The sequence below is a fragment of the Pristiophorus japonicus genome, chromosome 5, assembly GCF_044704955.1.
Source record: "Pristiophorus japonicus isolate sPriJap1 chromosome 5, sPriJap1.hap1, whole genome shotgun sequence".
NCBI lineage: Eukaryota > Metazoa > Chordata > Chondrichthyes > Pristiophoridae > Pristiophorus > Pristiophorus japonicus.
The window spans coordinates 278,059,094-278,085,774 of NC_091981.1; the positions used below are offsets into that span (position 1 = coordinate 278,059,094).

At 45.0% G+C, this 26,681-nt stretch overlaps 1 protein-coding gene and 1 long non-coding RNA gene across 5 annotated transcripts in view; one reads left to right on the top strand and one right to left on the bottom strand.

Moving 5' to 3' along the window:
- The window catches only part of LOC139264716 (NEDD8 ultimate buster 1-like), a 45,058-nt gene extending 27,403 nt beyond the window's left edge, over positions 1-17,655 (bottom strand). The window contains exons 1-8 of one of the 3 annotated variants that reach the window (XM_070881661.1): positions 17,576-17,655; positions 12,212-12,344; positions 10,106-10,264; positions 7,816-7,883; positions 6,181-6,251; positions 4,882-5,064; positions 4,062-4,150; positions 3,061-3,167 (exon numbers count right to left, since the gene is read on the bottom strand). In XM_070881661.1, the coding sequence (XP_070737762.1) occupies positions 3,061-3,167; positions 4,062-4,150; positions 4,882-5,064; positions 6,181-6,251; positions 7,816-7,883; positions 10,106-10,264; positions 12,212-12,337 (803 nt within the window). In that variant the 5' untranslated portion in view covers positions 12,338-12,344; positions 17,576-17,655. Of the gene's footprint in view, positions 1-3,060; positions 3,168-4,061; positions 4,151-4,881; positions 5,065-6,180; positions 6,252-7,815; positions 7,884-10,105; positions 10,265-12,211; positions 12,345-13,427; positions 13,487-16,410; positions 16,470-17,575 lie in introns of those variants that run through there. The other 2 variants (XM_070881664.1, XM_070881663.1) reach the window with 2 other exon arrangements.
- A 1,094-nt stretch (positions 17,656-18,749) lies between these two features.
- On the top strand, positions 18,750-22,104 carry LOC139264015 (uncharacterized). Of its 2 annotated transcripts, none has more exons than XR_011593278.1 (3): positions 18,750-18,890; positions 19,952-20,021; positions 20,570-22,104. It is a non-coding gene; the product is annotated as an uncharacterized lncRNA (long non-coding RNA). The 2 variants fall into 2 exon arrangements; XR_011593277.1 differs by lacking the exon at positions 18,750-18,890 and adding an exon at positions 18,971-18,994.
- The last annotated feature ends 4,577 nt before the right edge of the window (positions 22,105-26,681 follow it).

Consider the following 26,681-nt stretch of genomic DNA (forward strand, 5'->3'; position numbering starts at 1 on the left):
CTTGGATAGGTTAGGTGAGTGGGCAAATGCATGGCAGATGAAATATAATGTGGATAAATGTGAGGTTATCCACTTTGGTCGTAAAAACAGACTATTATCTGAATGGTGACAGATTAGGAAAAGGGGAGGTGCAAAGAGACCTGGCTGTCATGGTACATCAGTCATTGAAGGTTGGCATGCAGGTACAGCAGGCAGTTAAGAAAGCAAATGGCATGTTGGCCTCCATAGCAAGGGGATTTGAGTACAGGGGCAGGGAGGTGTTGCTACAGTTGTACAGGGCCTTGGTGAGGCCACACCTGGAGTATTGTGTACAGTTTTGGTCTCCTAACCTGAGGAAGGACATTCTTGCTATTGAGGGAGTGCAGCGAAGGTTCACCAGACTGATTCCCAGGATGGCAGGACTGACCTATGGGCTTGTATTCACTGGAGTTCAGAAGAATGAGAGGGGACCTCAGAAACGTTTAAAATTCTGACGGGGTTAGACAGGTTAGATGCAGGAAGAATGTTCCCAATGTTGGGGAAGTCCAGAACCAAGGGTCACAGTCTAAGGATAAGGGATAAGCCATTTAGGACCGAGATGAGGAGGAATTTCTTCACCCAGAGAGTGGTGAACCTGTGGAATTCTCTACCACAGAAAGTTGTTGAGGCCAGTTCACTGAATATATTCAAAAAGGAGTTAGATGAAGTCCTTACTACTAGGGGAATCAAGGGGTATGGTGAGAAAGCAGGAATGGGGTACTGAAGTTGCATGTTCAGCCATGAACTCATTGAATGGCAGTGCAGGCTAGAAGGGCCGAATGGCCTACTCCTGCACCTATTTTCTATGTTTCTATCTATTATTAATAACTCCCAGGTCTGGTATAGCAAAGTCAGATGCAGAGTAAATCAGATTTTCCTTTGACCCAGTGTGCTTCACAATTCTCATTTCCCACATCAGTTTCCTGTGAAATTGCCAACTTTATTCCCACCAAGATCACAATCTGATTAAGACTCTATTTTATATAGGGCCCTGGTAACCAGCAGGCGGACAGTGTGGAGAAAAGGAGTATTTATAAACAGTTTTGAAAAAAAGTTAATACAATGCAACCAAAAGAGGAAAAAAATTAAAAAGGTGCAATGAATTTGCAGCGAGAAACTTTGTACAATCCTGGTATAGTGAAGGTTATAGATTCAAATTAGTTAGAGTGTAAACAATTTCATAACGGAGTAAGCCAAGTAAAATTCAAAAGTATATTTTGGGGGGGGGGGGTGCAAATGTTAAAAAAAATATATAAAAGAGGAAGGAATAATCAAAAATTAGCACACAGAAGGAGGCTGTTCGACCCATCGTGTCCATTCTGGTCGAAAAAGAGCTACCCAGCCTAATCACACTTTCCAGCACTAGGTCCGTAGCCCTGTAGATTATGGCTCTTTAAGTGCACATCCAAGTACTTTTTAAATGTGATGAGGGTTCCTGCCTCTACTACCCTTTCAGGCAGTGAGTTCCAGACCCCCACCACCCTCTGGGTGAAGGAATGTTTCTTCATCTCCCCTCTAATCCTTCCACCAATTACTTTAAACCTATGCACCCAGGTTATTGACCCCTCTGCTAAGGGACATAGGTCCTTCCTATCCATTCTATCTAGGCCCCTCATAATGTTATAAACCTCACTTAAGCCTCCTCTCAGCCTCCTCTGTTCCAAGGAAAACAACCCCAGTCTATCCAATCTTTCCTCGTAGCTAACGTTTCCAGTCCTGGCAACATCCTCGTAAATCTCCTCTGTACCCTCTCCAGTACAATCACATCCTTCCTGTAATGTGATGACCAGAAGTGCACACAGTACTCTAGCTGTGGTCTAACTAATGTTGTATACAGTTCTAGCATAACTTCCCTGCTCTTGTATTCTATACCTCGGCTAATAAAGGAAAGCATTCCATATGCCTTTTTAACCAACTTATCGACCTTTAAGGATCTGTGGACATACACGCCAAGGTCCCTGTTCTTCCACACCTCAGTATCCTTCCAGTTATTGTGTAGGAGAACTTTTGATTTGGATAGCCAAGCTAATGTGATGCCGCAGAAGAAAAACATTTTTTTTTTAATTTTTTTTTTTTAATTCATTCATGGGACGTGGACGTCGCCAGCATTTATTGCCCATCCTTAATCACCATCGAGAAGGTGGTGGTGAGCCATCTCCTCCAGTGCCTTGCTGGGCCATTTCAGGAGTTGCAAGTCAAACACATTGCTGTGGGTCTGGAGTCACATGTAGGCCAGAATGGGTAAAGACGGCAGATTTCCTTCCCTAAAAAAGGACATTAGTGAACCAGATGGGTTTTTACAGTAACTGATACTAGCTTTTTAATTCCAGATTTTAAAAAAAAATGAATTAGAAACATGAATGTTGAGTAAGGCGAGGGTCAACGGCACTATTTTCTCCCCCTCCCCAAATAGACAGTATAGCGAGAGGCTCAAGTATTCCAATTAGAAAACCCCCCAGATCAAACCATTATAAACATAATCTCAATATTAAATTACATTTAGCATAATTCATTACAAATGACAGCAGAGCAATTAAAGCATGGGTTTCACTTGAGGTTGTGCTTTTCAGCCACAGGCCAGGAAAGTCCCATTCAATTAATAATTGCCTGGACTTAGTTAATTGTGGCATCGATGGGGAAACTACAACGAGAGCAGGGGAGAAGGAGAGAGGTTGGGGGCCCGGGGAAGAAGAAAGAGAAGGCGGCCCAGGCTCCTACTCCCAATAGGAAATTAATCTGTAATTTGCAACAAAAAAAAAGATTGCAGGCGTCGATATTTTTACTGTTGAAATGTTTTAACCTGGAAAGAAAAACCCATGCCTACAAGACACAAGATAAAAAGATTAGATAAAATGCTGCAAAATTTCCTTCAGTACAAGGAAGCTAATTAAAGGGAAATTCTGGAAGGCACAGGATTGTGGGATGCAAGTACAGAGGAAAAAAATCCCTATAATCTGTCCTGGCAAAAATAGTAGGTTGGTCACTGAATACACAATTCTCTTTAATGTCATATGCAATAAAGGACTGTAAAAAGAGCATTACCCAAATTCTTCATCAGCATCCAACAGATAGAGCAGCGCTGAAGCATAATCTTTCTTTTTCATAAATGCTCTGCCTTTTTCATGTAGTGTCATGGCTAACAAAAGTGCCTAGCAAGTAATGAAACAAGAATGTAAATCACAAAGCTTAATACAAGTCCGGCTAAGTTGGGCATTTTGTAATTAGCAACCAGACAGTGAATGTCCACCAAGTTGTTCTCGCCAATGAAAACGTTAAGGACATGTCATTTGAAGTAATGGAGGATGTAGAGATGGTAACTAATCCAGACTGGAGTTCAGTCCCATGTCTTAGCCTCCCCACGGCAGGAGAAAGCAAGTTCATCCTGCTATGCCACGCCACTTTTCAGAACCATATTGCTTTGGAGTGTCAAACCTATAAATGTGAATACTCTTGTTTCCTGGCCCTGCCCCTCGGTAGAAAAGTATTTTTATTACAATCAAAGCTATTATGATTATCTACATAGAACAGTGGAATGGCCTCTGCTGTGGTCCCATCATCTATCCTCCCGCACTATTCAACAACTGCATCAATTTGGGAGAGAAAGTGACCATGTCATGATGTTAAGTAGTTAGTGTCCTGGGAGCACCACCACCAGAAAGACTGCAGTGGATCAAGGGGGTAATCAGAGGTCACCAAAGTCACCAATATCTGGAGAGGATAGATTTTTGTTTTAAATCATTAAAATTCCCCCAACTCCAATTCTTCCTAGGAAGACGTCTCTCTTCCGGCCCCCCACCCACACACGATAGGTGGAAACACAGATGAATCTCTTTACCTATGCTTAGAGACTATTCATGGCGATTTGATGAACACACATGCACAATTCCATATAAACAAACCTGATCCAAGCATAGAATTCCTATATACTAATCCATATCCCATTCACTCTTGATTCAAAGACATTCACAAGCTGGGCACGTCAATATTGCTAGAAAACAGTACTATGAGCTTAGAAACGTATCCATTAGGTGCAAGCCACTTACCTTTTTTTCCACAGCAGGAATAGGGATGGGCCGCCCTTTCTGATCTGCAATTTCCAAGTATGGAACATTACTAAGATCGGTATTCTCACCTAGAAGAAAAAAGTTACATGAGTCGATTTATTCCAAAACAAAATGATCACAGTGGTCCAGAAATCAATAGCATACGAAGTGAACAATGGATACTAGAAGATCCATCACGTGGTCCGTTTATACACGCGTCCGCACCTCACGCTCAATCCAAATATATCAAGCTGAGGTTACTGGCTGGATAGCAGATGCCCAGGCTGATTTAACCACCAATCCCCCCAAATACAAGAGCAACGAAGAGAATTGTAATCGGCCATCTGCTTCCCTGGTGGGGGAGAATTGTTCACTCGCTGTTAAAAATTCTATCAAGGTTTAAATGTTGCTTGGAATGATGACCTCTCTTTCTTCCTTCTCCCACCCCACCCAAACAGGTTGCATTTACTCACTAATCTATTGAGGTAATAGAAACAGAAAACGCTGGAAATACTCAGATCAGGCGGCATACGTTTCAGGTCGATGGCCATTCGTCAGACTCCGTTTCTCTCTCCACAGATGCTGCCTGATCTGCTGAGTATTTTCTATTTTTACTTCAGATTTCCAGCACCCACAGTATTTTACTTTTGTAATCTATTGAGGTTAGTTACAACAGGTGGAACTTTGAAAGGGTGAGGACTTGGGAGCAATGTAAGTGAATGCCGGACTCATAGCAGGGTACACCTGGCTCTAGTCAATATTGTCCAGGGTTCTGAAGGACAGGATATTTTATTCCGATATTCTTCTCAGGCAAGCTTACCGTGCCGAGCCAAGAGTTCAGCACCCTTCCTGGTCCGAGATATTTTGGCTTTTCTCTCGTCCTGTTCTCTCATCTCCTCTTGGAACATAGTCTCTTGCTCTTTTGCCTCTTCTTCAGTAACAGTTATTTGCATAACCATTATTGTTGAATTATTTTTTACATTCTGTTCAGCAAGCAATCGATCTGAAAAATATGGCAAGACTTTTTCCAACGGAAAGAAAAAATACAAATAATTTTCTCTTCGGGTGGTGGTGGTGGAAGGATACAGGTTTAAATTGTCATTACTCCCAGAATTACTGATCTCAGCTTTGCTGCTGGATAGAGGTGGTGTGTTTTATTTATTTATTTATTTTTTTAAAGTCAGATGCAGTATAACTTAAATGCGTAAATACAGTCTGCTGTTCAAGGCTATAAAATAATCTACCCCAAGATTGAACTCTGACTCAAATCACTTTGTGATGCCCCAGGAAAAGCAACATCACTAAATGGATTTAGGAAAATTCCCCACTGCCATTTTAGATTAGCTGCAGCCTGTGCTTTGCAACATCAGTGGGATACAATGAAAACTATTTCCTAAAGCGCACCACAGTTATTTAGGTAATTACATCGATCCGAGTAAATAGGCCATCACTATACGACAAAAAGGCCGTCACTTCTTTTACAATCCAGACAGATTATACCAGGTATACGGCACAGTCAGCCCAACCAGTCCATGCTGGCCTTTATGCTCCACTCCAGTCTTTCCTCATCTCACTCAGCATACCCCTCTATTCCCTTCTTGCTTATATGCTTGTCTAGCCTCTCTTTAAATGCATCGATACTATTCGTTTCAACCACTCCCTGGGTTAGCGAGTTCCACATTCTCACCGCTCTGGGTAAAGAAGTTTCTTCTGAATTTCCTATTTGATTTCTTATATTAATGGCCTCTAGTTATGCTCTTCTCCACAAGTGGAAACATTCTCTGTGCATCTACTCTATCAAAACCTTTCATAATTTTAAAGACTTCTATTAGGTCACCCCTCAGCCTTCTTCCCCCCCCCCACCCTCATAGAAAAAAAGATGTCCCAGCCTGTTCAATCTTTCCTGATGGATATAACTTCACATCCTTGTAAATCTTTTTTGCACCCTCTCCAGTGTCTCTATATCCTTTTGATAAATTGGCAGCCGGAATTGTGCATAGAGAGATGGACAAGAAGAAAGTCACCCCTTAGCTGCAAGGACCCAATGAGAGGTTAATATGGAGCATTTTCCAGAGTTGCTACTAGAGCAGAACAATACTTTCACTGTCAATCTACTTACCCATTTTAAGAACTTTGGAGTTCATTATGAGTTTAACGTGCCCTTCATTCATTCCTGTCAGTTTTGCAATTCTGTACAAGGAAAGAAGGTACAACCATGGAGATGCAATTTTCATAGAAAAATGAAACTACTACAAAATAAAATAATTCTCTTTTCAACTGTAGTGCAGTCCTCCTCTGCCCACCCCAGGCTGCAGGAATGAAAGGCAGGCATTAGATGTGTGCGAGATGGGCATTTTTAAATATCTGTGCCACTTTTTGGTACTTTCAGGTGGATGCGTCGCCCTCAGTTTCCTAAAGCTACATTTACATTTTACTGGAGTATGTAGCTATCTTCCAACACAATAAGCATAAACTTATTAACTCCAATGTTAGCTTTATCGAAGCCGGTATGGTGTATCATAACGTGAAGCATAACATTTGCATTAGCGATGGGCAATACATTCTGGCCTTGCTAGCTACTACGCTCTTATCCAGAGAATTATTTTTCTTTTTAAAATTAGTATAAAAGTCAAGATAGGAATGTAACTATATATATATTTTTTTGTGGGTAAATATTCAATACCTGCATCAAGCAAATACTGCGAGACATAAAATACGAGCTAGCTTCTGAATGGCTTTAGGAAACCAATAGTTGTGTACTCCAGTGCACCTTGAAGCATCACACTTCAAAATGCAGAGTGAGCCAGTTCAGGAAGGTGACGGCTGTGAAGAGGACGACTGGATGTCACCAAGGTCCAGGTCACTGAATGGAGCGTGGGCAGGTACAGCAGGAGCGGCGAGGTTGTTGCGAAGGAGCTGTGAGGTCAGGGCGAAGGGGCGGCAAGAGATTGTAGAGCAACGTGATCGGGGTCCAGGAGAGGCGTGGGCCCAGGGACAGTACGGGCCAGCCCAGACTGCGGTATGTGCACGCACTACGTCCGTACAGAAGAGCTGGTCTCCAGTCGTCTTGGTTAATCTTTGCCACTGGACCAAGACCTAGCTCTGTCAAGCCTGTGTGGTGGCTGGTATGCACCAGCCACCATCCGTTAAAAAAGCACACGGGCATCCTCCACCCTTCAACATGTAATTCGGGACCTGGAATACAAGGTTCTTCATTGAAACACCTGTGAACTCATCCTTTTTTTGGTGGAAGCAAGTCATCCTCGATACAAGAGACCGCCTATGATGATGACGATTCTAGTGCAGTGCTGAGGGAGCGCTACATTGTCAGAGGTGCCGTCTTTCGGATGAGACGTTAAACTGAGGCCCCGTCTGCTCTCTATAGGTGGACGCAAAAGATCCCATGGCACTATTTCGAAGAGTGGGGGAGTTATCCCCAGTGTCTTGCCCAATATTTATCCCTCAATTAACACAAACACAGATTATCTGGTCATTATCATATCGCTGTTTGTGGGAGCTTGCTGTGTACCAATAGGCTGCTGAGTTTCCCACATTACAACAGTGACTACTCTCCAAAAGTATTTCATTGGCTGTAAAGTGCTTTGAGACGTCTGGTGGTCGTGAAAGGTGTTATACAAATGTAAGTCGCTCTTTCTTTCCATTCATTTTATAATGCTCCAGGCTAAAATTGATGCAATTGTGTAGTGAACACACACAATGTAATTCCTCAAGACAAAACAGATGCAAGACTTACTCAGCTCTTAGATTTCCAGCTGAAGTGTTCAGTTTAGTTGTTAACTTTGTTTTTTCTTTTCTCTTACCCTGTAATATTAAAAACAACACGGTCTTCAAATGGAAGACATAGTGCAACCACTGATATATGCCAATGAGCAACAGCCCACAATTAGTTTTGCAGAGAACTGCTCACAATTTAAAAAAAGAATTCTAAGAGAGATTTACAAGTTAGTTAGAAACCTAGCTATCAAGACTGAAAGGGGGGTGGGGGAAATTATCCTCACTATGACAGCTCTATGTATCTTGTGAATTAGTCTGGGGCAGTTTCAACCCAATTCCTAATGACTACAAGTCACCTTCACAAAACAGTCTACATTTTAGCACTACTTGATAATCTCACTTAGGCCACAAGAATAGTTAGTGTGGTCTAAAACAGGGAACCATTTTGCTTCTGAGGCCCCCCTCCCATGTTATAAAAATTCCATGGACCCCCTGTTACACAAGTATTTTTTCTGTATAAAAATTCTCAATGGCAACAGCATGGAAGGCGGCCAATCAGCCTGTCGAACCAGTGCCGGCTCTCTGCAAGAGCACTTCAGCTAGTCCCAGTCCCGCGTCCTTTCCCCGTAGCTCTGAAATGTTTCTCCTCCAGATACTTACCCAATTCGCATTTGAAAGCCGTGATTGAATCTGTCTCCATCACCCTTTGAGTCAATGCATTCCAGATCCTAACCACTCGCTGCGTAAAAAAGTTTTTCCTCATGTCGCCTTTGGTTCTTTTGCCAATCACCTTAAATCTGTGACCTCTGGTTCACGACCCTTCCGCCAATAGGAACAGTTTCTCTCTATCTACTCTGTCCAGACCCCTCATGATTTTGAACACCTATCAAAACTACTCTCAATCTTCTCTGCTCTAAGGAGGCCGAAACAGTGTTTTATACAGGTTCTCAGCGCCGCTCCCACTCACCACATTACCGCTGCTATCCCAGCACTGCAGAAAAAACAGGTCTCCATGCCTATCCCATGCCCTATTTCCCTCCACATGAGACCCAATCACCAATCCATCTCATTGTGCAGCTCAGGCCAACTTTAAAACACTTTACCTACTCGTTGTTTCAGAAATTTAGAATCATTCTTGAAGGACCATTCGTTTCCAGCCCTGCTGAACAACTCAACTAAACTTAGTACGGCATACCCCACTTAATGGAATATCTGTGGATTTGCAAATTTCCAAAGAAAATCGTTTTACTCTTTAATACAGCAACCCCTAATTTAATTAGACATCAATTGCTTTGCAATGTTTAACATGCTGCGAACTAATAGCACTGTAACAGCCAAATCAACAGTGTGACCTTGACTTCCATGGTCACTGCTAGGGACAGCCCTACTGAATTGTACTCGTGATGGAACGTTGGCCTTTATTGCAAAGGGGATGGAGTATAAAAAGTAAACAAGTCCTGCTACAGCTAAACAGGGCGTTGGTAAGACCACACCTGGAGTACTGCATACAGTATTGGTCTCCTTATTTAAGGAGGGATATACCTGCATTGGAGGCAGTCCAGAGAAGGCTCACGAGGGTGATTCCCGAGGTGAAGCGGTTGTCATATGAAGAAAGGTTGAGTAGGTTGAGCTCATTGAAGTTTAAAAGATTGAGAGGTGATCTTATTGAAACATACAAAATTTTGAAGGGGCTTGACAGGGTAAGATGCAGAGAGAATGTTTCTTCTCATTGCAGAATCTAGAACTAGGGGGCATAGTCTCAGAATAAGGGGTCGCCCATTTAAAAATGGAAACGAGGAGGAATTTCTTCTCTGAGGGTGGTAAATCTTTGGATTTCTCTGCCCCAGAGAGCTGTGGAGGCTGGGTCATTGAATATATTTAAGGTGGAGAAAGACAGCTTTTTTGAAAAGATAAGGGAGTCAAAAGTTATGGGGAACAGGCAGGGAAGTGGAGTTGAGGCCAAGATCAGATCAGCCATGATCTTATTGAATGGCGGAGCAGGGTCAAGGGGCCAGTTATCCTACTCCTGCTCCTATTTCTTATGGCTCCACATTACTAAAGCAGCAACCTCACTGCCCGAGTGTCCACTTACAGCAGAAGGTTTTACTTGACTGAGGATCTTAATGGCTTATTTTTTTTGTAAAATGTTCTTCAGAAAGTGAATCGATTTAGCAAATGTTGTTCTTGACTTGAACCATAGTACCATGGTCTGAATATTCAGTACTCAAATGTAGATTGTGTTTTTCAGATCAGAGCTCATTAATAAATTACTCAATTTAAAAAAAAAACACAAACGATGAGCCACTTACATGACTGGTATAATTGATTCGTATTGTTGCAAGTCCAGTATCCTCAAATGTCTTTTTTGCATTCAGGCCTTGCAACGAATTACATCTCAAACTTTCGAGGACACTTTCCACCATACCCAATTCAATGCACAGCTGCAATGCATATTTCTCAGCCAGAATCTTATTTGGAAAAAGGAAAAAAAAAAAGAGAGATTATTTTTAAGGACAGGTTTATTCTCTGTACCAAACTGAATATTTTCCTCAGTACTTAACTAAATAAATACACAATCAAACCAAGTGTGGACCAGTGATTGAGCAAAGCAGAGTTATCAAAGGGGCCAACTGGATTTCTGGAACGATTAGGTCGTTCGTGCTCCTGGTATACATCACTTGAACGACTGCACTGAACAGCAGCTTTATTTTTTGCCAATAGAAGAACCAAAGCCACATTCACCCATTTTGTATAGCACATGTCCCCAAAGAGTTTTAAATATAACAAAATACCATTAAATACATTGAGCCAAGTAATCTTTCAAATGAATACCTCACCCATTCTCTTTACCCCACCTCACACTCAAAAAAAGGCCACAATTGAAAGAACTACGGTAGAAATAGGAAAACGTCAATAGAGAATATCCCAATTTAGGCCCTACACAAGTTCAGGTATATGCTTCAGGTAATGCATTGGCAATGAAATTTAATTTCCCCAAGTCCTACTGCTTTCATTTATATCCAAGCACTCACTTCTAACCTCTAGAAATCATGCAGCACAGAAGGAAGAGATTTGGTCCATCGTGTCTGTGCCGTCTTTGGCGAGCTACCCACTTAGTACCACTCCCCTACACTTTCCCCAGAGCCCTGCAAAGTTTTCAGCTTTAAGTATTTATCCAATTCCCCTTTGAAAGTTACTATTGAATCTGCTTCCACCACCCTTTTAGGCAGTGTGTTCCAGACAACCTGTTGCATAAAAGATTAGCATCTTGTATTTAAACATCATATTTATTATTAAAACATTGCCCTGGTGCATGCTACAGTTCACTGCAGTTACTAAACTACAGAAAACCAGTGTTTTTTTTTTGCCTGGGCAGATATTTCAATGGGCAACAGTTCACAAACTATGTTAACTTGTGAATTAGCAACCCGAATGTACTGAAATTCACTCCTGAAAACACAGAATAAGCAGCAAGCTTAACAGAGATGGGTGCTGAATCAATGTGTTCTATAAAAGCAATAGTCATGTTCTTCAGACAAAAATGTATTATATTTTGATGTTACTTAACACTCGACATTTTCATTTCTCCTTTCTCTTTGGAATTTGCCCTCTTCAACAGCTCGCTATTTGCTTTTAAAAGTGAAACGGAATAGCTGGCGTTTATGGTTAAAATCGCCATAGTTAAATTCTTTACTTTTGTCTCATCCCCTAGAATGTGCAGAGTGGATCTATGAGCTATTGCTCGGGTTTTGCCTATGCTACTTTGTAAACTCCCCCTGTTAAGCTCAACACCAGCAAGTTTGACCTGAAACAAAACTGCTTATTTTGACTCTACAGTCTACACAATTTCCAAAAATGAAATCAGCTTTGTTTGTAAATTTCACTAACTCTTCTCATCTATTTCTGGAGGATTGGAATGGTTAGACAAGGCATTAACATGAACAAATAGTCCCGAGATATTGTCTACCTCAATTCCGCCACTTTTTAAACTGCCATCTATTGTCTCCTTAGAGTATCTTGGATGATCAGAGAAACCAATGTTCATTTATTCTATTCACATTAAGTTGGACCGATGCTAGAATCTTCTCAATCATTTACAATATGCATGACACATGGCAAGAACATTTGCCCTGGTGCATTCAGCTGCTTTCCCCTGGTGGGGCTAGGGGGATGTTACTAGGATACACATCATTAAAAGCATGCCTGGATTTCCAAATACATTGGCCAAGTGGATTGGCCAAGACAGCATCTTTAGGCTGTGGAATCGAAGCAGCCTAAAAGGGAGGATGTTATGAACAGCATGCTTGATGGAGAAGGAAGCCCACATCTAACTCGGGGTAAAATCGGGACGTACTGCTGGTTACTGTATAGTGCAAATGTTTCTGGAAAGTATTGCAATTTATCTTGTACCGTACTTTCAGCTCTGGTGCAGCATCTTTATTGTCGGCCGTGTAAGGAGGCTGCCAAAGTCTGACTTTCTCGTTCTCCAGCAGTGACCTAACTTGGTCCTGAACCACATTCTCTGGTGGACCATCCATCATCGTGCTTCTGAGGGGGGGAAGGAAAGTTTCAAAGTAAAAAAAAAACGATTGTACAGCAATTTGACAACCAACACGTGCCGGAAAAATAAACCCAAAATTAAAAGTAACCCGTTTAATCAGTAATGTTGGAGGAAGAGTGTAACCATCCTTTGCTGTATCCAGTGCGCTCAGCCATTTCTTGATGTCACATGGAGTGAATCGGATTGGCTGAAGACTGGCTCCTGTGATGGTGGGGACCTCAGGAGGAGGCCAATATGGATCATCCATTCCGCACTTCTGGCTGGAGATGGTTGCAAATGCTTCAGCCTTGTCTTTTGCACTTGCGTGCTGGGTTCCGCCATCATTGAGGATGGGGATATTCATCCTCTGGTGCTGCTCCTGGCATGCTCTACTGCACTCTTCATTGAACCAGGGTTGGTCCCCTGGCTTGATGGTAATGGTAGAGTGAGGGATATGCCGGGCCAGGAGGTTACAGATTGTGGTGAAATACAATTCTGCTGCAGCTGATGGCCCACAGCACCTCATGGATCTCAGTTGAGCTGCTAGATCTGTTCTGAATCTATCACATTTAGCACGGTGGTCATGCCACACAACATAATGGAGGGTGTATTTCAAGTGAAGATGGGACTTCTCCACAATGACAGAATTATAACTTTACAAACTGACTTATGGGGAGGCCAGTCTCCGTGCTTTTTAAGCAGAAGCTATGGCATATCCGGAGAGCTGATCTGGAACACCAAACATGCCAATGGAAGAGTAGGCAGCCAGTAATGTGTTAGTCCAGAGTCAGGTCATTCTAGATTGACTCCATAGTGGGCTTCCATTGGGACAGAAACATTTTTAAAACCCTAGCTTTTACGATCTATTAAATATAAAAATAGTGAATTAATGTGCACGAAAAGTATCCTAACGCGTGCGCGTGGTGAGTGAGTGAGTGCTGGAAATAAGTGCGTTACTTATTCAAGTAGTATACAAGAACACAGTCCACTGTACACTTGATACTGAAAGCTGGGGATTTCCAACTGCTAGAATCAGCATGATGATCTCACACTTGTGTTAAACAGAAAGTACATGCGAACAATATATTCACCCAGGCAGGAGTTTTAGAATATGTCCACACCCAAGGTACTTCCCATCTTTGCCATCGCCATTTGTAGTACTTACTGTAAAGTTAATTAGGATCAGAAGAGGAAGTCAACTATATCGTTTTATAGGCAAAATAAAATCCCATAAAAAGCAAAGCTTTCTCTTTAAGATATATAGTATTCACTTTATTAAAGAATTGTCACGGTACACACTTCATATGTACAGTGTCTGATAAATAGCATAACCTGTCTTTCATTTATGGTTTTACAGGAAAATGCATCTGTCTATTTTAAAAACAAGCTCCAACCCCTAAACAGTTAAGTGAAACTGAAAGCAACACCTACAAAAAACAAACACCCAACACTGAAAATACATCTAATCTCCTAATATATAATGGGGCAGAAATTCCAGCCTCCCGGGTCTGTACGGACCCGGGAAAGCATCGCAAAAGCCGGTTTTCAGCGCATAATGCGCTGCATTGAAAACCGGCTTTTCCGATCGGTCAAACTGGAGCTTGACAGAACCTCCGTATCTCGGCAGCCAGGACATTTGCAAGGGCAGGATTGCGGAATTTACCCCCATCTTGCCCAGCAAATGTCCTGAAAACTCTTGCGCCTTTTACAGGCATGAGAGTTTTAAAACACGCTTAAAACATAAAAAATTAAATTAGAAACACACATTTTATTGTTTAAAAACCCTGCCTACTAGGTTACATTTATTTTAAAGCTTAATTAAAACTTTAAAAATCGGATTTTTTAAAATATAGATAACTAATTTAAATTAATGTTAAATATGTGATGTATTTTTTTAAATTTTTTTTTTAAATTAGTGTATGTTTTGGGGACTGTTTCTCATTCATAATAATGGGAACTCCAACTTAAGAGTTCTCATTATTATGAATGAGAACATACTTTACCTGATTGGCTGCCCAGAGCCATGTGACTGCAGCTCCAGGCCTGCGCACGTCCTGATGTGCACGCGCTGCGACACGCAGTCAGTGGAGACCTCAGGACGGGGAACTCGTGTGGGTGCAGCAGCTTCCGGTAAGTACGCTTCTTTTTAAAAGTTTTTTTACCCAATCGTCAGTGGGAAGCAGCTGAGCAGGATTTCTGGGCCAATTCCTTCAAGCGTACTTTGTTTTGATGAATAGGTCAAGACCCCTATATCAGCAGTAGAGAGTTACCTTATGTATTGGTGAGGTCACTAGTCTAACAGAAATGTATGAAGAATCTTCTGTTAATTCCCAACTATTTCACTTTACAATTATGCTAGGTTTGCACCAATTAACAAATAGTGTAACTTCAAAAAATATATGATAAGCTATAGTATTCTCCCATAAACATTTTAGGAATAGATAATTTACTCAAATTTAAATATGCAAACTAACCAGAGGTCAAGTAATAAAAGGAAAAACCAGTATAATTATGAACTGTACTCATTACAATTCCCTAATATATAATCCATGTAGTATAGTTCTTTTAGACAGCAGAGGGGAAGGAAGAAAGCAAGACTAGACTAAATCCCATACTAAAATTAGATTGGAACTAGAGTATTTGATGCACAGCCATTTCACATTAAAATATAGTGTTAGTGGCCACGAATTAACACTGCTTCAGTTTATAGTACCTGCATATGTGCAAGAGGAGGCAGGGTAACAAAAAAATACTTGCATTTAAATAGCACCTTTCACCACCACGTCATCTCAAAGCGCTTTACAGCCAACTTGCGCAAATACTCAAACAGCAATGTGATAATGACCAAATAATCTGTTTTTGTTATGTTGATTGAGGGATAAATATTGGCCAGGACACCAGGGATAACTCCCCTGCTCATCTTCGAAATAGTGCCACGGGATCTTTTACATCCACTCGAGAGCACAGATAGGGGCCTCGGTTTAATGTCACATCCGAAAGACAGCACCTCCGACAGTGTAGCGCCTCAGCATTGCACTGGAATGTCAGCCTAGATTTGTGCTCCAGTCCCTGGAGTGGAACTTGAACCCAACAACCTTCTGACTCCGAGGCAAGTGTGGTAAATACACCTTTCTCTTCGAGATGTTGACTGACACGTTGCAGACTGTAATTTAATAAAGATGACAAACATGCAAGTGACCTTTCACTACCTCAAACACTTCCAGGAAACAAGTCAACTAATTTTAAAAAGGGAGAGAAAGAACAGAAAACAATATAACTAAAAAGATCCTGTCCAAAACAGCAATTATAAACAAACAAAAAACACTGAACTATACTGCCAGAATGAATTTAACTGCGAGGCAGACACGCTCAACGTACAGGGCTCGCACTAGTCCTTCCAATATTACATTCAGGCACAAGGGAAACATTCAAGTATTGGAGGCAATACAACTAACTCAAGAACCAAATACTGCAGGTACTTGAAATCTGATGGAAAGGTGGTCGACCCGAGAGTGGTTTCAATTTCTCTCGCCACAGACGCTGCTGAGTGTTTGCAGCATTTACAGTTTTTCATTTAAACAAGCGAGAACTATACTGTGGCTTGAGCATAAAAAAAAATCTTGGCTGACACCTCAGCGCAGTGCTGAGGGAGTGCTGCACTGTCAAAGGTGCAGTCTTTCAGATGAAACGTTAAACTGAGGCCCCAACTGCTCTCTCAGGTGGACGTAAAAGATCCCATGGCACGTTTCAAAAAAGAGCAGGGGAGTTATCCCCAGTGTCCTGGCCAATATTTATCCCTCAATCAACATAACAAAAGAGAGATTACCTGGTCAGTCATTGCTGTTTGTGGGAGCTTGCTGTGCGCAAATTGGCTGCCACCTTTCCCACATTACAACAGTGACTGCGCTCCAAAAATATTTCACTGGCTGTAAAGCGTTTTGAGACGTCCGGTGGTTGTGAAAGGCGCTAGATAAATGCAAATCTTTCTGTTTTACTCACTTTAAAATTCCTCTACAGAAGTTAAAGATTATTAAAGCAGAAAAAGGGAGCAGAATAAATGACTCCCGAACAAACCGGTCCTTCAGCCGATGGACTGTGGGTGTGGGCTCTGGGCGCCCTCCCAGCCGCTGTGGGGCTGCAGGGGGGAGAGGGAGGGGGTCAGCGGGGGGGGGAGAAAGAGAGAGAGGGTCAGCGGGGGCCAGGGGGGGGGGGGAAGAGAGAGAGGGTCAGCGGGGGCCGGGGGGGGGGGGGGGGGGAAGAGAGAGAGGGTCAGCGGGGGCCAGGGGGGGGGGGGGGGGAAGAGAGAGAGGGTCAGCGGGGGCCGGGGGGGGGGGAAGAGAGAGAGAGAGAGAGAGAGGGTCAGCGGGGACCGGGGAAAGAGAGAGAGAGGGACAGCGGGGGCCGGGGGGAAGAGAGAGAGAGAGAGAGAGGGTCAGCGGGGGCCGGGAGGGGGAGAGAGAGGGTCAGCGGGGGGGGGAAAGAGAGGGGTCAGTGGGGGGAGAGAGGGGGTCAGCAGGGGGGGGGGGGAGAGAGAGAGAGAGAGGGGGTCAGCGGGGGCCGGGGGGGGAAGGGGGAAAGAGAGAGAGGGGGTCAGCGGGGGCCGGGGGAAAGAGAGAGAGGGGGTCAGCGGGGGCCCAGGGGGGAGAGAGAGGGGGTCAGCGGGGCGGAAGAGAGAGGGAGAGAGGGTCAGCGTGGGCCGGGGGAAAGAGTGGGGGTCAGCGGGGGCCGGGGGAAAGAGTGGGGGTCAGCGGGGGCCGGGGGAAAGAGTGGGGGTCAGCGGGGGCCGGGGGGGGGGGGAAGAGTGGGGGTCAGCGGGGGGGGAAGAGTGGGGGTCAGCGGGGGGGGGGAAGAGTGGGGGTCAGCGGGGGCCGGGGGGGGAAGAGAGAGGGTCAGCGTGGGCCAGGGGAAAGAGTGGGGGTCAGCGGGGGCGGGTCGGGGGGGGGGGGGGAAGAGTGGGGGTCAGCGGGGGCCGGAAGAGAGAGGGAGAAAGGGTCAGCGGGGGCCGGGGGGGGAAGAGTGGGGGTCAGCGGGGGCCGGGGAGAGGGCGAGAGAGAGAGGGTCAGCGGGGACCGGGGAAAGAGAGAGGGTCAGCGTGGGCCAGGGGAAAGAGTGGGGGTCAGCGGGGGCCGGAGACCGCCCACGAATGCTGAGTCGCCGGGAGACAGGAGGAGCAGGCCCGGCGGGGCAACAATCTCACAGGTGTAATGTGAATGGGGGTGCAGCCTGTCTCTCTCCTCACCTCAGCTCTGGGCTTCTCTCGGCCTCCCCACCACCAGCGGCGCCGCTTGTTCCCTCCGTCACGTGGTGTTGGGGGGGGTGGAGCCGTCCCCTTCAGTAAATACACGGCCGGCGAGGGGGCGGGGCCGGTGGGCCGCGTGACGTCACTGCCCGGAGCGCTTCATCGCCGGCCACTCGCTGCGTCACTCTCCCCTCCCCCCCCGCCCGCTGCTCCCATTTTGTCCCCGCCCCCTCCTGAATATTGTGGTCCCGCCCCTTCCTGGCCTTGCTGGCCCCGCCCCCTCCTGGCCTTGCTGGCCCCGCCCCCTCCTGGCCTTGCTGGCCCCGCCCCCTCCTGGCCTTGCTGGCCCCGCCCCCTCCTGGCCTTGCTGGCCCCGCCCCCTCCTGGCCTTGCTGGCCCCGCCCCCTGGGCATTTTGGCCCCCGCCCCGTGAGGGGGTGTGTCTGAGAATGGAACCGCCTCCTCTGACCGGGCTGTCCGGGAATGGCTGTCAGCTGCGGCAGGTCAAGGTGCAGCAGAGCTTGTTATTGTCACACCACCACATCGTTCATTTCATTTATTTATTTATAAATCAAGGGTTCATAGAAATTTACAGCACAGAAGGAGGCCATTCGGCCCATCGTGTCTGCGCCGGCCGACCAAGAGCTATCCAGCCTAATCCCACTTTCCCGCTCTTGGTCCGTAGCCCTGTCGGTTACGGCACTTTAAGTGCACATCCAAGTACCTTTTAAATATGATGAAGGTTTCTGCCTCTACCACCCTTTCATGCAGTGAGTTCCAGACTCCCACCACCCTCTGGGTGAAGAAATTGCTCAAATATCCTCTAAACCTCCCCCCAGTTACTTAAAGTTTATGCCCCCTGACTGTTGACCCCTCTGCTCAGGGAAATAGGTGATTCCTATCCACTCTGTCTAGGCCCCTCATCATTTTATACACTTTAACAAACATGCAGTTGGAAACTCCTCACACCAGCCTGTCCCCGTTATATCAGCGCTAACGACATTTTGCCTGGGCGCGGCGCCGCTAACGACTCCCAGCTAAATTCGGCGGGAGTTTAGCGGCGGCAGCAACCCATAGCACCCCACTCTGCTGCTCTGGCGATGGTGATGTCATCACTGTGCGCAGCCCCCCGGACCCTAAATTGACGACAGCGACAGCTTCAGGGGACGTGAACCGGGCGGCCGGTTAAAGGGAAGGTGTGGGCCTTAAAAAAAAAAAATTGGTCCGATTTTTTTGCTGCGCCCCGTTGGCGCTTTCAATGCCGCAGCTTGAGTGGCGGGCTTTTGGAACGGCAGATCCACTCCCCGGTGGTCCAGGTAGGGAAGAGCCCCTCCTATGCGTCAGCACCACGTGACCCAGTGCTCCACTCCCATCCCAGAACGGAAGTGACGGGAGCGACAACGCCAATTTCTCGCAACAGGCAAGCCTTCTGTGCCTCGCGCAAAATCTTGCGCCTCGCCTCGCGAGTCTTACTGCCCCAAACGGGGCGCAAGGGAATTTTTCCCCCATAGCGTCTACAGCACAGAAACAGATCATGCAGCCCAACTTAGGATGACCATATTTTCTAAAACGAGTCCGGGGACACAGGATGTCTTATATTTATATAGCGCCTTTAACGTAGTAAAACGTCTGGAGGCGCTTCACAGCAGTGTTATATATAAATAAATTTGATAACAAGCCATATAAGGAGATGTTAGGGCAGAAGCCCAAAAGCTTGGTGGAATAGGTAGGGTTTAAGGAGCCTCTTAAAGGAGGAAAGACAAGTGGAGAGACGGAGAGATTTAGTGAAGAAAACTCAGAGCTCAGGACCTAGGCAGCTGAAGGTATAGCCACCCAATGGTGGAGTGTCTAAAATTGGGGATGTTCAAAATGCCAGAATAGATGGAGCATGGTGGTCTAGGGAGATAACAGAGATAGGGAGGGGTGTAGCCAAGGAGGGATTTGAAAACAAGGATAAGAATTTTAAAATCAAGGTGTTGCTTAACTGGGAGCTAATGCAGGTCAGCAAGCACAGGGATGTTGGGTGAGCGGGACTTGGTGCGAGTTTAGCACATGGGCAGTTTTGGATGACCTCAAGTTTACGTAGGGTAGAACCAGGGAGACCAGCCAGGAGTGCAGCAAAGTAGCGAGAACACGTTTCAAGAAAACCGGCATGACGACTTTCTTGCTTCTGCTAGTGGAATAGGCGTAGCGATTAATCTCCATCAACCATCACACAGTCAACGATAATGTGGATATAACAAGGGTTACAATTTTAATGAGAATTAACAGAAATTACATGTGCCACCTAGTGGTGCATTATAAAACTACAAACAAAATGATTTTACACAGTTTGTATTTTTCGTAATACAAAAAACATTATTCTTAATTTTCACAGTTCCTCCAAAAATGTCTAGGAGACGGAAATTGTCTAAAGACAACAAACTCCCACCCCTGAACACATACAGGTAATTGTTCTGCCAGTATTCCTGATGCTGGTAGCACGACAGAAGCTCGCTGGATTAATAGCTGTATTTCTCTGATAAGTGAATCTGTTTTAGAATTTTTATGTTCTTGCTCAGTTTGTTGGAGAACTCAAGACAGGGCAAAGAAAGAAAGAAAGCAAGACTTGCGTTTATATAGCACACTTCACCAACACCGGACGTCTCAAAGCGCCTTATAGCCAATGAAGTACTTTTTTTTTTGAAGTGTAGTCACTGTTGTAATGTGGGAAACGCGGCAGCCAATGTGCACAGCAAGCACCCACAAACAGCAATGTGATAATGACCAGATAATCTGTTTTTAGTGATGTTAATTGAGGGATAAATATTGGCCAGGATACTGGGGATAACTCCCCTGCTCTTCTTCAAATTAGTGCCATGGGATCTTTTACGTCCACCTGAGAGAGCAGACGGGGCCTCGGTTTAACGTCTCGTCCGAAAGTGAATTTGGTTTTGATAGTGAGAATGGCTTTCACAGTTTTAACCTTGTATCTGTATTTTTCTGTTGTCCATAGACCGTTCCTGACAGAAAAGCCCCTCTCGACTGATGCACAACAGCGGGTCTGCCATTTTGCTTATATCTGTGTGTGGCATTGAGGATTCCGTGAAACGCTTGATTATTTCATCCCATCGGCCACACACAGTGATTGTTGGAGTTATGTCACTCCATTTACATCGTTTCCCCAACACAAACTCATTTAACAGAGTTACTTCATCAAACACTGTGTCCTCATTAATTCTCACACTCTGGCATTTCCTCTGCAGTAACTCGACTGCAGGTGGATTGGGGGTTCAGGCCAGCGATTGTTCCAATCTCGGATCGTTAAAGGAACTTTCTTTAAAAGCAGCCACTTCAAATCTCTCAAATCATCTACATGCTTTCCCCATGCATGTATTTTATGACTGTATCATCACACCCACGCGGCGAATATGCAGTCTCCAGAGAATACAACCGCTACACCAGCAAAGACATGCCAATTTAGGTCGACTTGAACAGCCTACCATCAACCCGTCTCAAATCTAGAAGGCCATCTTGGACCATTGCCGAAGCCCTTCAGCGTTCTCCCCTCAGCCTCGATGACCGATGGTGAAATGCTTGTAATAATTGAGACATACGGAATTGATTCCTGAAAGAGGACCCCACAGTCCAACCTGAAGGATCAAACCTTCCTCGCAAACAGTGGACAACCATCAACCGCCTCAGAACCGCTCATGGTAGATGCTGCCAACTTCTCCATAGCTGGAAGATTAAAGCATCTCCATCAAGAACATAAGAAATAGGAACAGGAGTAGGCCACATGGCCCCTCGAGCCTACTCCGCCATTCAATAAGATCATGGCTGATCTGATCATGGACTCAGCTCCACTTCCCCGCCCGCTCCCCATAATCCCTTATCCCCTTATCGTTTAAGAAACTGTCTATTTCTGTCTTAAATTTATTCAATGTCCCAGTTTCCACCGCTCTCTGAGGCAGTGAATTTCATTTGAAGAACATGTGAAGATGGGGCGAGATGGCAAGATGAAGGGGTTTAGGATGAAAATTCCCAAAAGCAGGGAGTGTGATGACTGTAGGATCTGCTACTGATGGGGGTGGAGAAAGGGAAAGCACAATGGCCCTGTGTCAGAAGACTGCAGGGTGTGAGCTGTGACATAGGCTTGGAGGAGATTACCGATGTAGGGTGGAGTAAGGTCATGGAGGCCAAGGATTGTTAACGTTTGATTACATAGAATATACGGCAGAGAAACAGGCTTTACAACCCAACCAGCTCCGCTGGTGTTTATACTCCACGCGAACCTCCTCCCACACAAATGACCTCTTCCCACCCTGCCCCAATCAACCCTCTATTTCCTTCAGCCCAAAATAGATGAAAGAGGTTGTTAACATCTGCTCAATCTCTAACACCTATCAGGCATATTTGAAGCCACATTTGGAGTGCAGTACGTATAGTGGAAAACCTTTCATTCAACTGCTGAGGAAGAGAATGCAAGAAGAGCCTGTATTTATTTAGCTCCTTTCACATTCTCAGGATATATTAAAGCGCTTTGCAGCCAATGACTTACTTTTGACGTGTAGTCATTGTTTTAAAGAAGGATAATGTGTCAGTCTATTTACGCACAACACAATCACTCCAAAGCAATGAGATAAATGATCAAATATTTATTTTAGTGGTGTTGGTTAAGGGATATATATTGGCCAGCTCACTGGAAAAACTTCTTGCTCTTCCAATAATGGGATCTTTTACATCCACCTGAACAGGGAGGTATGGCCTCAGGCACGGCCTCAAGTTAGGCCTCAAGTCGGGCCTCAGTTTGACATCTCATACGAAGGAAGCACAACACCCCTGCTTTATGCTTTCCCTCCTTCACAATTTAAACTGAGGCATTAACCTGTTTATTTTAAACAAATTAAGACTGTCGTTAAAATAGTGCAAGAGTTTCACTGACGTGCATTAAGCATTCATGTGCTCGTATCCCATGGCACAATTCTAAGGCCTGTGAGCTAGAAATTGCGCAGTGCCATGTTTGGGGCAATTACTATTGCGGGACCGCGAACGTATCGACGGGCGCTACCCCGATTCTACTGGACGCGAACTCCCGCTTTAGCGCTCCAGGAGGGAGGTGGGGCGCTAAATCAAGAGCTACCACTTCCCTCGGAGCGCTGAAACGGACAAGAGGGGCGGTAGCGGTAGAGCGCTGCACAATGGGCCATGCAGCGCTGCCAGGATCAGAAGCTCTTTCCCTCCCTTAAAAGGAAGGGCCATTGCTGCGGGCTCTTCAAGAAACGTATGCCACTGCTCGCCGACGGCACCTATGATCCGCGACGATCAGCCCCAAGCACTGTAACAGCGAGCAGGTCCCATCAATTGCGGCAGTACAAAATTTTAAAAAGTGCACAGAAGGTTTGATGTAAATCTTTTGGCCTTCCTCTTCGGCAATCCCTTTAACTACCACTCCCTCAGCAGCCAGCCAACCTCACAACGCCGCCTGTAGCTGCCGGTGTTGGCGCCTGGCGATGTTGCAGGGGGCGGAAGCAGGGTTCGCATCCGGGGCACTGCGCACCGGATGACGTCACGATCTCCGGAGACCATGGCGTTAGGGCTTACCACCACCGCTAACCTGCAAGGGAAGTTCGCGGGTGTCAGTACTCTCACCGTGCCCGGTCAGAAAACCGACAGCGCCCCGTTATCACACACACCCCCCCCCGCCCCCGAGGCACTAATGGGAGATGCAAAGGAGGCCAACTTCTCCCCCTGTAGGTTTTAATCTAAACTTCAAATATCATTTGAACTGGGCTAACCTTGATGGGTATGTTTGAGGGGAAATTTCTTCACCCAGAGGATGGTGAGTGTCTGGAACTCACTGCCTGTAAGGGTGGTAGAGGCAGAAACTCTCACCACATTTAAAAAGTACTTGGATGTGCACTTAAAATGCCGAAACCTACCGGGCTATGGACCAAGAGCTGGAAAGCTTTTAGTTGGCCAGCGCGGACACGATGGGCTAAATTAGTCTTCTTCCGTGCTGTAAATTTCTATGATTGTATGATTCACTGGTGTTTGACCAGGTGCTTTACAGTAGCATTGTGCTTTATCTCAGTGGGGGGAAAAATGAGAAACCTTAATTCTTTCCCTGCAAACTGGGCCCTGACTAAAGCAAGACAGCATATAAATGGGAAGGGAGTGTAAAGGAGGACAATAGAGTTGGTTATAAAACGCAACACACTCGATATGTTTACAATGATCCATCATTTACACATATGATTTTAACAACTCTTTATCAACTAGTGACTCCACTTAGGCACAGAACAGATGAAGTGTTTGGTCCTTCACTACAAAGCACATATGATTTATAAGGTGCGTGATCAGCCGGGGTAAACCTGCATTGTGCCACTTGACGCAGTATCACTGCACCATTGCATTGCATTGGTCTATTTGGCAGAGTAACTTAAGGAGCTCATTTCTTTTAAAAAGAAAATTCTTCTACACGGGGTTTCAAAGAAACAGAAGCAGAAAGCTCAAACTCTCAAAATGGAGCAGCCGTTGTTTTTCATTTGTAGTGACATTTCTATGGAACAATAACTCGTCTTTTGGGAGGACATCCGCGGTTCCCCTTTTGTTGGGAGATGTTCTAACGCTTGGCATATAAGCCAAGGCTCTTGGCAGTGTCGGACTTCCGTGGTGTTTTCAGTTGAGGGAATGGGTAATGATCCGCGTTCATGGTGATGGGTGCTATTCTAGTGACCAGACCGATTTTGCTTGCCCATATATTTGACCTCTCGTTCGGAAATGAAAATCTTTTGTTGATCTTAGGTATGGAGTGATTGTGGCTGTTGAAAGAGTGGATCGTCTTGAGCTCAGTAGATTTGCAGGCCATGTGCGTTGTCACTTCACCACTGGATCTCTTCTCGCTGCACGATTCTGTGACACCTTTGGTGAATGGACCATTTTTGCTCATGGAACCAAGTTGATGGTTTCGCTCGTCTGACTCCTTGTTTTCCCGCACGTGGCTCTTTTGACCCGAGTTCTGAGCCTGCACCCCGCGGTGAATATCTAGGTGTGTGCGCCACGGAGTGTCACCGTCCTGGGTGTAATCTTTGTTCAGAAAGTCAAGCTTGACGCTGTTGACGGGAAGGCGTTCTTCAAATGCCTTTGGTTCTCTTATTGTGCAGTTGACAGACACCGTTTTGACTTGTAGGTTGAAGACTTCTCCACTTGCACGCTTTCCTGCAATTCAAAGAAAGTTTGAAACACATTTTTGTTCATGTTTTTTTTACATTACTGAAAACCAATTGATCATGAAAAACTTTACAAAGATATCAATGAGATGCTTGTTGGAGAAAACCACGAATCCTTGCTCACCGAGGCCTCATCATTACTCACTACAGATTTAACCACAAGATGGCAGAAGGCAATGACTGAAGAAAGTATTCATGCAAGAGTGCGGAAATTAGGGAACTGGGTAATTCAGTCGGTTAGACCTTGAGGGAAGGGATGAAAGCCTCCCCTTGCTCTCAGGATTCTATATGAAACGAGTTTAGACATTTTCAATCAACTTCCTGGTGGAAAGGCCATTTATATAGCGCCTTTCATGACCACTGGACGTCTCAAAGCGCTTTGCAGCCAATGAAGTACTTTTGGAGTGTAGTCACTGTTGTAATGTGGGAAATGCAGCAGTCAATTTGCACACAGCAAGCTCCCACAAACAGTAATGTGATAATGACCAGATAATCTGTTTTTGTTATGTTGATTGAGGGATAAATATTGGCCAGGACACCGGGGATAACTCCCCTGTTCTTCTTTGAAATAGTGCCATGGGATCTTTTACGTCCACTTTAGAGAGCAGAGGCCTTGGTTTAACGTCTCATCCAAAAGACGGCACCTCCAACAGCACAGCAGTCCCTCAGCACTGCACTGGAGTGTCAGCGGAGATTTATGTGCTCTAGTCCCTGTAGTGGTACCTGAACCCACAACCTTCTGACACAGAGGCGAGTGTGCTACGCACTGAGCCACAACTTATACTTCAAATGGGCCTAAAGCAGTCCCTAACATGGCTCTTATTGACAATCTCACTCAGAGAAGCCTCAGAATAGTAATGTATAGGAAAAAGAAAAAAAATTTCTTACTGGTGCAGTAAGAGGTGTCCATCTGAGAATGGGGCAAGAGCATATTGTCGCAGCATTGTGGTTTTCCTGACCTTGTAGTACTTCATGCTGACACAAGTGCATCAAATGGAAAGACTTCCATTCCTCTACACTCACAGTCCTCACCTTGATGAACACACGAGGGCTGTTTCATTTTAGGGTGTTTGCAAAATTGGCTGAGAAGGGATGTTCTGGTTAATTTATGTTATGATGTTGCTATGAAGTTAGAATTGGTTCACACTGAGTTAACTCCCAGGAATGCACAACTCCAAAGAAAGCAAATGGCATGTTGGTTGACATCCCTGTCTGGAGTAAAAATAAAACGGGGAAGGTGGCTCAACCGTGGCTAACAAGGGGAATTAAGGATAGTGTTAAATCCAAGGAAGAGGCATATAAATTGGCCAGAAAAAGCAGCAAACCTGAGGACTGGGAGAATTTTGTAATGCAGCAGAGGAGGACAAAGGGTTTCATTAGGAGGGGGAAAATAGAGTATGAGCGGAAGCTTGCTGGGAACATAAAAACTGACTGCAAAAGCTTCTATAGATATGTGAAGAGAAAAAGATTAGTGAAAACAAACGTAGGTCCCTTGCAGTCAGAATCAGGTGAATGTATAATGGGGAACAAAGAAATGGCGGACCAGTTAAACAAATACTTTGGTTCTGTTTTCACTAAGGAAGACACAAATAACCTTCCAGAAATATTAGGGATCCGAGGGTTTAGTGAGAAGGATAACTGAAGGATATCCATATAAAGCGGGAAATTGTGTTAGGGAAATTGATGGGATTGAAGGCCGATAAATCCCCGGGGCCTGATAGTCTGCATCCCAGAGTACTTAAGGAAGTGGCCCTAGAAATAGTGGATGCATTGGTGATCATTTTCCAACAGTCTATCGACTCTGGATCAGTTCCTATGGACTGGAGAGTAGCTAATGTAACACCACTTTTTAAAAAGGGAGGGAGAGAGAAAGCGGGTAATTATAGACCGGTTAGC